The sequence below is a fragment of the Hypomesus nipponensis genome, chromosome 19, assembly GCF_054491055.1.
Source record: "Hypomesus nipponensis isolate SF chromosome 19, ASM5449105v1, whole genome shotgun sequence".
NCBI classification, from domain to species: Eukaryota; Metazoa; Chordata; class Actinopteri; order Osmeriformes; family Osmeridae; genus Hypomesus; species Hypomesus nipponensis.
Genome location: NC_140379.1, coordinates 6,747,518 through 6,760,834, shown reverse-complemented (window position 1 = coordinate 6,760,834; position 13,317 = coordinate 6,747,518). Strand labels below are relative to the sequence as shown.

Here is a 13,317-nt window from a genome sequence, read left to right as displayed (position 1 = left end):
ATGCATATACAAGAAACAGAGGTTTGAGTAGCTGTCCACTGTTAGTGACCCCTATGTGTGAAAGGGTTGAAGACACTGTTTAAAGGGGTTTTGCTGCCATCTAGTGGTTACAAAAACCCAGAAATGAAACAACAAGAAAGGCTGAACAAGGAGGGTAAGCATATGAAATGTAGCTACAGACATGGAGACAGGACGGCACGCTGCTGCCAGGGAGCGTACCGTGAGGGAAGCTGGCCTGAGGCTTGGTGAAGTCAGCCAGGCCTGTGTCGGAGGCGCTCTGGAGGTCGTGGAGCCGGGCCAGGTACTGCTGCTGGCCCAGGGGGGCCTCCTCAGGCTCCAGGGGCCTCTTCAGGGGGAGACCCTGCTTCTGGAAGGTCAGCTTCAAACCGCCCTCCTGCTGCACGGACACAGACAGGGAGTCACACACGGAGCGACACAGCCGTGACCACGGCTACTCTGCCCTTCTCAAGAAGGAACTCAAGAAAAAACAAGGAGTGAACTGCACTGCTCGGTCTTTGCTTGGTCCCTTCACTAAACTCCAGCAGTGTAGTGACTCTGTACTGGGCCCAGAGGTATCTGCAGGGGGGAACCACACAGCATGGAAAGGCTAAAATCCCAGGCTTACAGCTGGAGAAGACATTAAGTCAGATGTGGAGGTTACTGGGGAGCTCGACCAAAACAAAATGAACTGGTAGCAGCTGTCAGCGTCTTCACGTCATGGTTCAACCCCCACGCTCTCTGGCCGGAAGAAGCCTGGAGCGGAAGGGGCCCAGGTTGTATGGCGAAGCAGAATGTTTGGGAGGGGTTGACGCGCCAGTCACACCCCATAATATTATGTCACTATGGCGATGCAGCTCTACTGTAGGAGAACGAGTAGGAAGCAGTTAGTGTTGAAAGAAATCAGCAGTTTGCAGGCCAATTAGAGGAAGCCCACAGTCGGACACCCCCCCCCTGCATCAATCAGATTATGAACGGGAACCCTTCAAATCATGACTGATTACCCTCCTCGCTTGAATGGGGTTTCTGCACTCTCCCCAATTACAGCCCAAGAGCCGCTCCGAACTCAAGAAGCAGCAGTGGGTGGGTAGTGAATGAATCAGTGCTGTAGGGGAGCAGCCTGACCCAGCAAACCAAGAACCCCAACCAAAAACATGCTGGACACCGCAATTAGCTTTTGTGTTCGGGGGTAGGTTGTGGAGGTGTTGCAAGTCCAACTGGGCGGAGGAGGAGGGCGGGGGGGGGGGGGGGCGGGGGCGGGGGGGGAGAAACGGAAAACAACATACGTCATTGAGTCTGACTGAGAACTCCTTGTTTTCTGCAACATGCTTCTTCACCTTTGACCCCTGCGGCGAGGTGGAGGGGTCCTCGCACAGGCTGTTGGCGTTGTCCAGCAGCTTGGTGGTGTAGAAGGAGGCCACGGCCCCGCCGGCCTCGTAGGCCCGCCGCGCCCCTGGCCACTTGCCCTTCAGCACGGCCTGGCAGACGCTGTCCAGACGGTTGATCATCACGCGGTCCTGCACACAGATGGACGGACAGCTCACACACACAGCCAGGCTCGTGCGTGTCCACCCCGAGCCAGGTCGACTCCATTCAGGGTGGATCCGCCGATGGTGGAAACAGAGGCGCTGGTTTACCTTGGGCCAGTAGGATGCGGCCAGCATGTAGCCTCCCTGGAAGGGCTGGGACGAGTGGCTCACGCCGTTCTCCGCCGGGTGGCTATCCTGCAGCTCGTCCTGGGCGGTGGGGAGCGAGGCCACGCTGTCCTCGTCGAATCCCTTCACACTGGGCACCGTGGGCACTGGAGAGAGGCACACGCATAGGAAACCTTACAACTTTACACTAAACCTTTTATTCTGTATTATTAATAACATCGGGAGGATGTAAACCTAGTCTTAAAGTAATGTATGGTCAAGAGGGCACTAACATATTGGAAAGCCATTCAAGGAAATGCAATCAATCAATCAACCCACACGAGACACTCACCCTTAATTTTCTTCTCCCTCGCTCGCCCCTCCTCTCCCTCGCTCTCAGTGTCTGCCGAGGAAGAGGAGGAGGAGGAAGAGGAGGAAGAGGAGCCTGAGGAGCAGGATGAAGAGGAGGAGGAGGAGCTGGAGCCGGAGCGGGAGGAGGATGAAGACGAGGAGGAGGACGAGGAGGAGGAGTGCGAGGAGGAGCTGGAGGAGGAGCCGTCCGAGTCTGACTCGGAGGCGGCCTCGGCCCTCCTGGCCTCCCGCCGGCTCCTCTTGCTGGCCTTCTTCTGTTTCCGCTCAGCAGAGTTGGGTGTGAGGGGCTTGGTGCGGGCCGCCACCATCTTCCTCTCGCTCTCCGTGTTCACCAGACCGGGCTTCTCCTCCAGGCCCGTGGGGGTGGCGGGGCCCGGCGGGGGGCTCCACCTCTCCGCCGGCCCCTCCGCGTTCTCCTCCCCCTCCGAGGCCGGCTCCTGCTTGGGCACGACCATGGGGAGCTCCGGGTCCCTCTGGGTAGGGGCCGGGCCGGGGGCCGGGGCGGGAGTGTTTGTAAGTGGGGAGGCGGCCCGGGCGGAGCTGGCCTGGTACTGGGGGTGGAGGAGTGGGGTGGCGGGGGGGCGGGACTGGGGGTGGTGGGAGGGGGGCTTGCTCTGGCTGTAGTTGCGCTGGGCCGTCATGAAGCAGAGCTCGGGGTCGCGGAGGATGTGGTAGTCTGTGCGGCTTACGCCGTGCTTTGCGGCGCCGATGAGCAGGTCGCGGTCGTGGGAGCCGGGCGCCCACCACACGGGCAGGTCGGAGCCCATCTGGCACAGGGCCAGGCGCTCGTACAGCAGGGGGTGGCGGAGCACCTGCTCCCTCACCTGACGCAGCAACTCCACCCTGTACAGGGTCCGCGACGCTCGCTCCTCAGTGATTGGCTGGATGGAAAGAGACGGGTCTACTGCCGAGTCTGGAGAGAGAGACAGAGAGACAGAGTCAGAGACAGAGAGAAAGAGAGAGAGTAAGAGAGACAGAAAGAGACAGAGAAAGAGACAGCAAGAGACAGAGAGAGAAAGAGACAGCAACAGAGAGACAGAGAGACAGCAAGAGAGAGACAGAGAGATGAAGGGTGTAAGGACAGCTGAGAACTATCTCTCCAGATGAAGTTGGATCTTGAGTGACCTTGTGCTTTGACCCCTGCTGACCCACTGTTGACTTGCTGACTAATCATCAACCTGGTCCCCCTCCCTGATTCTGCAGCTGGCTTCACTTTGTCAACAGAGCACTGAATAAGGCATGTTCGAAACTTTCATTTGGAATGGTTCGATTCTCCAAGTGTAAGAGACAACATGAATGTAAGAGAGAGACAGAAGGAATGACCGTGTGAAAGTGTGTGTGTGTGTGTGTGAGAGAGAGCGTGAGACGGAGAGATCCCTCACCTCCCTCCCTGGGGGGCAGGCGACACACCCTCCTGCACATAGCCGTGAAGGCCCACAGGTACTTCTGCAGGCTCTCGTCTGTCTTCTTGTGCAGCCGGGCCATGGCCCGAAACTTGGTCCAGTCGAAGCGGCCCAGGTCGGGATCGAACACCACGCCGAAGGTGGAGACCACGCGGTAGAAGTCGGCCTCCTCTCGTCTGGTCCACCTGGGCGAGGAGAGAAGGAGGAGGGAGGGGAAGAATGGAGGATGAAAGTCGGGCTGCGACGATGACTTGGCATAATCCTAGTTTTAAGATCCCTCTGGGGATGACGGAAGGATCTCCTCACCTCTGCTGGCGCTCGATCTTGGCGGCCATCTTGGGGTTGAGGGTGTCGTTGAGGGTGGGGGGCATGGGGAAGAGCGTGGAGGGCATGGTGATGGACTGCTGGGCCTGTGCCTGGTGGATGTGGAGGATCTGTCTGCTCTTGGTGTAGCGCTGGGAGGCAGTGATGAGCCGCCTCAGCCGGGCTGTCAGCACAGACGGCGAGGGCCAGTAGGGCGCGTCCCCCTCCGCCGCTGGAGCTGCGTCTGGACACACACACACACAGCTCAGTCTGGGACACGGTGCTCAATAGATATATGTGACCGATGATGACTGGATGACGGTTGTTGGGGGGTTCTGGAGACCCCAGAGCTGCATAGCGACTGACCTCCAGCGTTGTCAGTGACGACCAGATCTCCTGGAGACGAGGCGTCATCCTGTACACAGAGCGAGCGAGCGAGCGAGCGAGAAACATCACATTATTTATATTTTTAAACAATAGGTCACATTTATTTTTGAAATGGCAAAGTTCCCAGTGTCCTTATGGTTCATTTTCATGAAGGCTTTCATGACGTAAACAGCCTGGTATAACAGGGGGGGTCTTATCAGGGCTGCCAGGCCCCTGGCCTCACCTCCATATCGTCCTTCAGCAAGGCTGGCGCGGGCTTGTATTCTGGGTCATCCACGTCCCTGTGCACACAGATAACAACCGCCAGTCAGCAGAGTCAGAGGCCACACGGGGGGGTGGGGGCAGAACAGAAACAGCTCCACCACCCTCCACTCCACGAACTCCGCACAGACCAATGTATCTCTCTGGACAAGATGGCTTCTAAAGTCATGATAATGTTTCAGTGCGATGGCTGGAAACGTGAGTGAGGTCTCCCTGGGTGAGTGTAAAGACAGCTGCCGCGCCGACTGGACAGTCTAGTGAGGCGTACCCGTCCATGAAGTCGTTGGCTCTCTGCTCGGCAGCGATGGCCTTCTCGTCCGGCCGGCCAACCCGCTCTAGGAAGCAGAGGGCGGGGTCGGCTCGAACCGTGTTGTACTTCTCATAACCTGAGAGAAGGTGGGGGGTGGGGGGGGCAAAACAAACACTGGAGTTTAGCTGCCTGGCGCGTACTGGGGGGTGGGGGGGGGAGTGTGAGGCGGTGGGGCTGGTTCCCCCGGTCTCTCACCGTGCTTGTAGACTCCCAGCAGCAGACACTTGTCAGCAGTCACGTCCCACCACAGGGCGGGCTGCTCCGAGTGGTCCGGGTCGGGCACCCAGATCTTGATGTCACTGCGAGACAGAAACACGGATGGAGACACTGCTCATGCACGTGGTTCTCAGGGCCGGTGACCTAGCTTTGAAACGTTGGTTTTTCCTTCACCCTCGCCCACAGGTGGAGGAGGATCGTGTTCAGCTTGTGCTCTAAATAAGCAGTATCTCACTTAGGATCGTGTTCAGCTTGTGCTCTAAATAAGCAGTATCTCACTTAGGATCGTGTTCAGCTTGTGCTCTAAATAAGCAGTATCTCACTTAGGATCGTTCAGCTTGTGCTCTAAATAAGCAGTATCTCACTTAGGATCGTTCAGCTTGTGCTCTAAATAAGCAGTATCTCACTTAGGATCGTGTTCAGCTTGTGCTCTAAATAAGCAGTATCTCACTTAGGATCGTTCAGCTTGTGCTCTAAATAAGCAGTATCTCACTTAGGATCGTGTTCAGCTTGTGCTCTAAATAAGCAGTATCTCACTTAGGATCGTTCAGCTTGTGCTCTAAATAAGCAGTATCTCACTTAGGATCGTGTTCAGCTTGTGCTCTAAATAAGCAGTATCTCACTTAGGATCGTTCAGCTTGTGCTCTAAATAAGCAGTATCTCACTTAGGATCGTGTTCAGCTTGTGCTCTAAATAAGCAGTATCTCACTTAGGATCGTTCAGCTTGTGCTCTAAATAAGCAGTATCTCACTTAGGATCGTGTTCAGCTTGTGCTCTAAATAAGCAGTATCTCACTTAGGATCGTTCAGCTTGTGCTCTAAATAAGCAGTATCTCACTTAGGATCGTGTTCAGCTTGTGCTCTAAATAAGCAGTATCTCACTTAGGATCGTTCAGCTTGTGCTCTAAATAAGCAGTATCTCACTTAGGATCGTGTTCAGCTTGTGCTCTAAATAAGCAGTATCTCACTTAGGATCGTGCTCCCCCCCCCCCCAAAAAAATATAAAACCCTGTCTGGTTTTCCTCTCCTCCGCTCAGCAGCTGCTTCGGTGGCATCATTCTACAGGTGGCGAGCAGCTGCTCATCCTCCTCTGAACAGCAGGGGGCGACCTACAGTGCAGGCTGGCCTATTCTTTAGATCCGCCTTCAGATGAACTTCTGAAGCAGAATTATGCTGCAATATTCCATTCATCCCGGTTTCAGCAAGATTGCCAGGCAGGGAAGACAAATAACAGCTATGGAAGTTTGAGCTTCCTGATTTTGCAACACCAACAGTACCTGGTGTGGCTCTGTCATATTGACAGACAAATATTATATTACTATATTACATACAAATTATACAGTATTCCAGAAAGCAGAAATAATGTTTATATCCCGATATATAACTAGTCTAAATACAGAAATAATACAACACAGCAATCCTCCTTGGCCGGTTTAGGTCTCATGTCCACAAAGCTTTAAGAACAGCTTTGAACAGCCTACAGAACCTCTAGTGTTTTGTAAAAGAGGTGAAAGTTCAACTCACCTGCAGTCCACGCCGTCTAGTACGTTCTGGGACTCGCTTCCAATCACCTCTTGTTTCAGGTAGTAGAGCATTCTGACCCGCAGCAGCACCCTGCACACAGACAGCACGCTGGTCACAACAAAGCCTGGCACAGCGCTAACGCTGACACGGCAAAAAGGCTTTCACTCACACAAACTCTATCCGTCTCTCCTTTTGACGGGCGCACACACACACACACTCACACACGCAAGCTTCAAAGCTCACAAAACCCTGAAGTACATGTCCGAACAATCACAGACACGTAAACCTTTCTTCAGACATTTTGCCATGCCATATTGTTAGGGACAATTTCTTCCATGAACTCATGGCACGACAAAGCACACACACTTGAGACACGAGTACCCAGGCAGCCATGTCCCTCTGCTGGGAGGCAGAGTCCTGGAGCCATGGAGACGTGTGCTGTGTTGTCTGGGCTAACGAGGCAGTGCCTGGGTCACAGGGGGCTAGGACAGTCTGGTCGGGCAGAAGCAGGGCGTGGTGAGGCTGGAGAGGCCATATCTCGCACGCAGTCTGGGTACGGTCGGAAAGAAGCTTCTAGTCTCCCTTTTGGACGACGGGCAGACCGGGTGTCTACCCAGCTGCTCCCAAGTCTGGGCTGGTGTTTGTTTATTCCGTCTGTCCTGGTGACCCAGGCAGGAAGGAGCGGGTGCTAAGCCTGCCAGCGATGATGTATGAGTGTCACGACCAGGGCGGTGTGGTCTGGAGGCGGTGTGAGGCCTGGGGGAAAGGCAGGGCTACAGGTCGCTGTCTCTCTCTCCCTCTCTCTCTCTCTCCCTCCCTCTCACCCCCCCCCGCCTCTCTGTTCCTCTCTCCTCTGTGGCCTACAGCCTCCCAGGAGCAGCTGCTGTTTCCTGTGGCTGTCAGCAAGGCCCTACATCACTCTCCCTGCCCCCCCCCCCCTCCTGTCTCCTCCCCATATCCCAGACAGACAGCCAGGGTGTTTACGGGTGTGTGTGCCGGTCTCAGACTCTCAGCCCCTTGTGTGTCTCACACGATGATCTCACTGCACCACACACAGCTCTCTCTCTCTATCCCCCTCTCTCTCCCCCTCTCTGACATACACACACACACAGAACCAGTTCGAACCACACCAGCGCTACACTTGTGTGTGCTACTGTACGTAAGCGGCGCCATCAATCATTAAACTGGGCATGTACCACCGACTGGACTACACTGCCCTGACTGGACTACACTGCCCTGACTGGACTACACTGCCCTGACTGGACTACACTGCCCTGACTGGACTACACTGCCCTGACTGGACTACACTGCCCTGACTGGACTACACTGCCCTGACTGGACTACACTGCCCTGACTGGACTACGCTGCCCAGTGGGCGAGTAAAAAAAGAGAAACAGGGTGTCACCTTCCTATCCACAGGGGCCAAAAAACACAGTGCTCAGCAAAGTGCGTGTCCCTGTTTGGCCGGCGTGTCACACATCGGACGATCCCTGGCTTCAGCACTACTGGCTGGGGAACAATGAGGAAGGTTCTGTGGGAGCCCGGGGTCTCTGTGTCCAAAACCGGCAGACACAAGCGCCTCTTTAGAAAGCATCAGATTCCATTTCAGCTATATATCTCTAAATGTTTTACGGTCTGCAATCTTTTTGAGTTTTTTTCTTTTCACCGTCTCTCTCTCTCTTTCTTGTATATAAAAGATCAATAATGACCATTAGCATAGTTAAAGTCCCATTATGACTCATATCAGCTCCCACTGAGATCAGATACACTGTGTGTAATGATTCGGGGAATGGTTGAAAAAGAGATAAATAGATGTTTCAATTTCTCCATAATTACGATGTTTTGTGAGGTCAGAGACCACCTTCTGCCATGGCAAAACATGTAATTACACACATGCATTCAAAATCTATTAGAGACAACATCAACAAGTAGGGTTAATCACTCTTTCACTTGCCTTTTTGAATACCTAATTTATAAAGACATAAGGAAAGCAAGCCAACCAAACAATGTCCATTATCTCGTCCAACTCCAACTCAACACAAGCCTGTTCACAATGCACCCTCTCAGAGGAGAACAAAAAAAGAGGTTCATTCGAACCAAACTTGAAATACAGAACCATCAAACTGTCTCCAGGTTGACCACCTGGAGCGCAGCGCGGGAGAGGGGCGTGGCCTACTTGTTGCAGTGGTGTTTCAGGTGCTTCTTGTAGCCGTCATCCTGCAGCATGTGCTCGGGGTTGTGCTTCCGGATCCACTCGGCCTTCTGGATGTCGAAGGTGCTGGACTGGGTCTTCATCTTCTTGCCCTTCCGGCCACGAGGCACCGGGGTAGAAAGGCCTGGGGGGAACACGGCACATGGAGAGGGGTTAGGAACCCCAGGACAGGCCTGGTTCGCTTGTGGCAGTTTTGAAGCGCGTTCAGGAGGGGAAGTCTCTCTCTCTCTCTCTCTCTGGGTCTTCTCACCCAGGTGGTTCTGCAGCTCCTTGGTGCGGCCGTCCTCGCTGGGGGCGATCAGGTCCCACATGAAGCTCTTGATCTTGTCGTCTCCTCGGTAGTGCACCAGGCAGTAGGCCAGCAGCGCCCGGCAGATGGACTCCACGTCGCGTTCGCTCAACTGCTTCTTAAAACGCCCGTGGAGAAGGATGTCCTTCCACCGGCCCCACCTGGACCACACACACACACACACGCAGTTTAATCCAGAACATTTGTCACCGTGTACTGTGGCCACAGGACAACATGATCACCCTGGTCTTTTTAGCCAGGTTGAGAAATCACTTGCACTTGACTGGAGGAGGAGGAAGTGCGGCTCGCCTGGGTCTCTTACCCGTATACGAGCAGGTTCTTTTCCACTCTGAAGCACTCTGTGCGGCCATAGCTGTTGAGGCGGTCGTACGGCCGGCGGAGTTTGGGCTTGCCGGCGCCGCCGTCGTCGCTGTCGCTGTCGCCCTCCGACAGCTCGGCCAGCTCGTCCTTGGTGGCGCTGAAGGGACGCGTCTGCTTCCTGACGCGGGGGGTGTCGATCACCAGGCTGTTCTGTAGCGCCACGGCGACGAGGGGCAAAACAAACCAATCAACAGGTCGTTAGCGCCAGTTAGCGCCCTTTTCCGCTAATCGCCGAACAGCCGGTCCATTAGCGGACGGTAAAACAAAACGAAAGCCCGTTATGGTGACATGACCGCGTGACGGAACCGAGGAAGACTCACCCTCCCGTTGACCGTGTCCAGGTCGATCTCGGCCTTTTTCGCCCACTTATCCCAGAAATTGGGGTCGTCCAGAGAGATGTCTGTGCGGTTTCCGGACGCCACGAAACTGGCCTGGAACAGACATCAAATCACATCAGGCTGCCGTAATCAGATTTGTTGGCTCCTTGCGCCTCGTATCCACGGCCAGCCTCCTGCAGCATTAGTGTGCATACAGAAAGCTTCTGACAGAGATGGAGATGGGGGGGGGGGTAGCAGAATCAGACAGAAGGGAAGAGGGTGTGTGTGTACCTTGGCGAAGGTGGACCCTCGACCCTCCGACTCGATGGTGATGGTCTTGGTTCTTCTCTGGAGGATCTGGTCGATGTCCTCCTCACAGAACTTGGCCCCCTCGTCCTCCTCATCCATGATGGCTCCGTAGGCCCCCTTGCGCAGCAGGTCTTCGATCTCCTTCTTGGACAGTTGCTGCTGCACGGGCTGGAGAGGGGGGAGGGAAAAGGGATATTGCAACCATTTTTCAGACCCGGCCAGGGCCACAAACGCAGGGAGCCCATGAAGATGCTCGCATACACAAACACACACACACACCACCATAGTGAGCCAAGGCAGACAGGCTGGGCTGGGATGAACTGCAGCTGAACTTGATCACGTTTTGGATCTTTGAAATATTGAAGGTGAGGCGCCACCTCAACTGACTCCCAGTGTTAGTATGCAGATCCTGCCAGAGTGTTTGTGACCCCTCTCCTCAGATGAAAGCGGCTCAGTGAAGCCTGCTACTCTCCTTAACTCCCCCCCTGAGAACACAGCCAGACTACGCCTCCACACCTTGCACTTGGGTGATCGGAGGGGTTATTTGAGCTTTCTCTGTGATGGTGACCCTGTCTGACACCCTCTTCAATCTGGGCCGCAGATGAAGGTAGAAGAGCCCTGGTCATTCTTCAGAGAGTGTGCGTGTGTGTGTGGACTTGATTCGACTCACCCCTCCTCCCCCTCCTGCAGCAGCCGCTCCCAGGCTGTTTTCTCGGCCGCTCATGCTCTGCAGCACAGCCTTGTCCAGGCCCAGCTTGAGGCTGGCACGGTCAAACATCTCCCTCTCGTACGAGTTGCGAGTGATCAGCCGGTAGACCTTCACTGCCTTGTTCTGACCAATCCTGTGGCAGCGAGCCTGGGCCTGAAGGACGTCAACGATACAAGGCTTACCCGCCGCATTCTTCTCCATTTCCAAACAATTGTATACGTGTGTGTGTGTGTGTGCGCACGTGTCCTGTAAGTGTGTGTGTGCGCGTGTCCTGTAAGTGCGTGTGCGTGCGGGCTTACCTGCAGGTCGTTCTGTGGGTTCCAGTCTGAGTCGAAGATGATGCAAGTGTCGGCAGCCGTTAGGTTGATGCCCAGGCCGCCGGCACGCGTGCACAGCAGGAAGACAAAGCGGTCCGAGTCTGGCTTGCTGAAGCGGTCGATGGCTGCCTGGCGCATGTTGCCTCGCACCCGGCCATCAATGCGCTCATACAGGTACCTGTAAAAAAAAAAAAGGACCGCACAGAAAGCTAGTGAGCACGCACATTTACATTACATTTGGTCATTTAGCAGACGCTCTTATCCAGAGCGACTTACAGTAAGTACAGGGACATTCCCCCGAGGCAAGTAGGGTGAAGTGCCTTGCCCAAGGACACAACGTAATCTGGCATGGCTGGGAATTAAACCAACAACCTTCTGATTAATATTCTGACTCCCTAACCGGTCAGCCATCTGACACACAATCTGAGGGAATACCCTGAAGTGTAATAATGCTTTTTGCTACTGCTGTTCCCCCTCCCGCCCCAACACCTTTCTGGTCTTATTAACTTTGTATGCTTCCTGTGCCTTTCTTTACCGTAACTCAATCTCTGAGCGAGAGAGAGAGCAGAAGGGTCTGAGCACTGATCACTTTCCCAGGAACGGCTGCCTCCCCCCTCCTTCCACCCAGCTCCCCCTCCCCTCACCCTCCCACAGCTCGTTCTGCCTCCGCTCTCCTGGAAGGTGACCCACTTCCATCCTCCCGCAGACCCTTCTGTCTGATGTGGGAGCGCCCCGAGAGGGGCCCCCGTGACCCGCCGCTGAACCCTGGCTAAGCCCTGCTCTGGGACGCTCTGTGCTTCATGTTTACACTGGTGCTCGGGGTCTGCTCTAAGTGCCAAAAGAAAAAAGGAAAAAAAAGACAGGGAGAGGCTGGAGCTGAGAGTAGGGACTGGAGAGTCTGTGTGTGTGTGTGTGTGTGTGTGTGAGTGAGAGAGGGAAAGAGAGAGCGGGAGAGAGATATACAGGCCAGGCATCCCACGGCAGCAGCAGCAGCAGCAGCAGAAGCAGCAGCAGCTCGGGGTGGATAATATGCTTTTGATTTAGCCAGCAAACAGGAAGCTCATTCAGCCAGGCGGATTAAGGCAGTGAATGAGAGAAGGGGGATCTTGGTACAGTCTGCTGGCACCCTGGCTTGCTCGCCTGCCCTGAAGATCTCACTGCTCTCGCCAGCGCTGCACAGCTAAACTCTACTCTTTTTCACTAGGTAGGACTCATGCTAAGAGATTCAGCGCTTCCTTTCAACCCCACCAAACGTAATGATGCGACAGGAAGGAGAATGAGTCAGCATTTGCTGAGCTGCGGTCAGCCAGAAGCAGATAAAAAACATGAAACAACCCGAGAACATCTGAGAAATAGGGAAATGATGCAACACAGTCCGTTTGTTACGCCTGACTTCTTTGTTTTTTTGGGGGCCTGTGAAAAACACGACAACTGAAGCTGGAGGGTGTCCGCGATTCACCGGAGAGAGTGGGGGTGGTGGAGGGGTGGTGGAGGGGGGGACCCAGGCCGATCCTGGCCATCATCCGTTACCTTCTCTGGATGAGGTAGTCCTCCAGGATGTCCAGGCAGCGGACCATCTGGGAGAAGATGAGCACCTTGTGCCCCCCGGCCTTCATCTTGGGCAGGAGCTTGTCTATGAGGACCAGTTTGCCGGCCGACTGGACCATGGCCTGCAGGGGGAAGTCCATGGCTGCGGGGCTGTAGACCTCGCGGAAGTCTTCCAGGATCTTCTCCTCGGCCCCTGAGACAACACGGTTGCAGATCAGTGGTTGGTGTTTATGCTTGATATGGGCCTTCTCCCTTTTTGGATCGCATTAAAACCAAATGAACTTAACATCACGGGGTACAGCACCCCCAGTGTTCTGTAAGATGTTACAGAACTACACTGGATTAGTCGGAGCAGTGCTTGGACTGGAGTTATGGAGTTATGGAGGGAGAGGGAGAGGGAGAGAGAGAGAGAGAGAGGGAGAGAGAGAGAGAGAGAGAGAGACAGAGAGAGACACAGAGAGAGAGAGAGACACACAGAGAGAGAGAGAGAGACACAGAGAGAGAGAGAGAGAGAGAGAGAGAGACACACACAGAGAGAGAGAGAGAGACACAGAGAGAGAGAGAGAGACACAGAGAGAGAGAGAGAGAGAGAGAGAGAGAGAGACAGAGAGAGACAGAGAGAGACAGAGAGAGACAGAGAGAGACAGAGAGAGACAGAGAGAGACAGAGACAGAGACAGAGACAGAGAGACAGAGAGACAGAGAGACAGAGAGAGAGAGAGAGAGAGAGAGAGAGAGAGAGAGAGAGAGGAATGAGATACTCAGCTCTGCTAATTCCCCCCCTAGGCTTTTCAACATACACATCCTCTTTACCAGGTGTGAGAAGGAGC

At 54.6% G+C, this 13,317-nt stretch overlaps 1 protein-coding gene across 1 annotated transcript in view; it reads right to left on the bottom strand.

The window, feature by feature from the left end:
* Positions 1-13,317, bottom strand: part of chd9 (chromodomain helicase DNA binding protein 9) — a 53,607-nt gene that overhangs the window by 6,045 nt on the left and 34,245 nt on the right. The window contains 19 exon segments of the mRNA XM_084682363.1: positions 220-397; positions 1,284-1,514; positions 1,635-1,798; positions 1,984-2,916; positions 3,386-3,591; positions 3,713-3,953; positions 4,076-4,124; positions 4,320-4,377; positions 4,626-4,743; positions 4,863-4,966; positions 6,407-6,496; positions 8,583-8,742; positions 8,869-9,068; positions 9,230-9,438; positions 9,609-9,719; positions 9,897-10,082; positions 10,585-10,776; positions 10,923-11,118; positions 12,471-12,681. Of these exon segments, the coding sequence (XP_084538489.1) occupies positions 220-397; positions 1,284-1,514; positions 1,635-1,798; positions 1,984-2,916; positions 3,386-3,591; positions 3,713-3,953; positions 4,076-4,124; positions 4,320-4,377; positions 4,626-4,743; positions 4,863-4,966; positions 6,407-6,496; positions 8,583-8,742; positions 8,869-9,068; positions 9,230-9,438; positions 9,609-9,719; positions 9,897-10,082; positions 10,585-10,776; positions 10,923-11,118; positions 12,471-12,681 (3,837 nt within the window).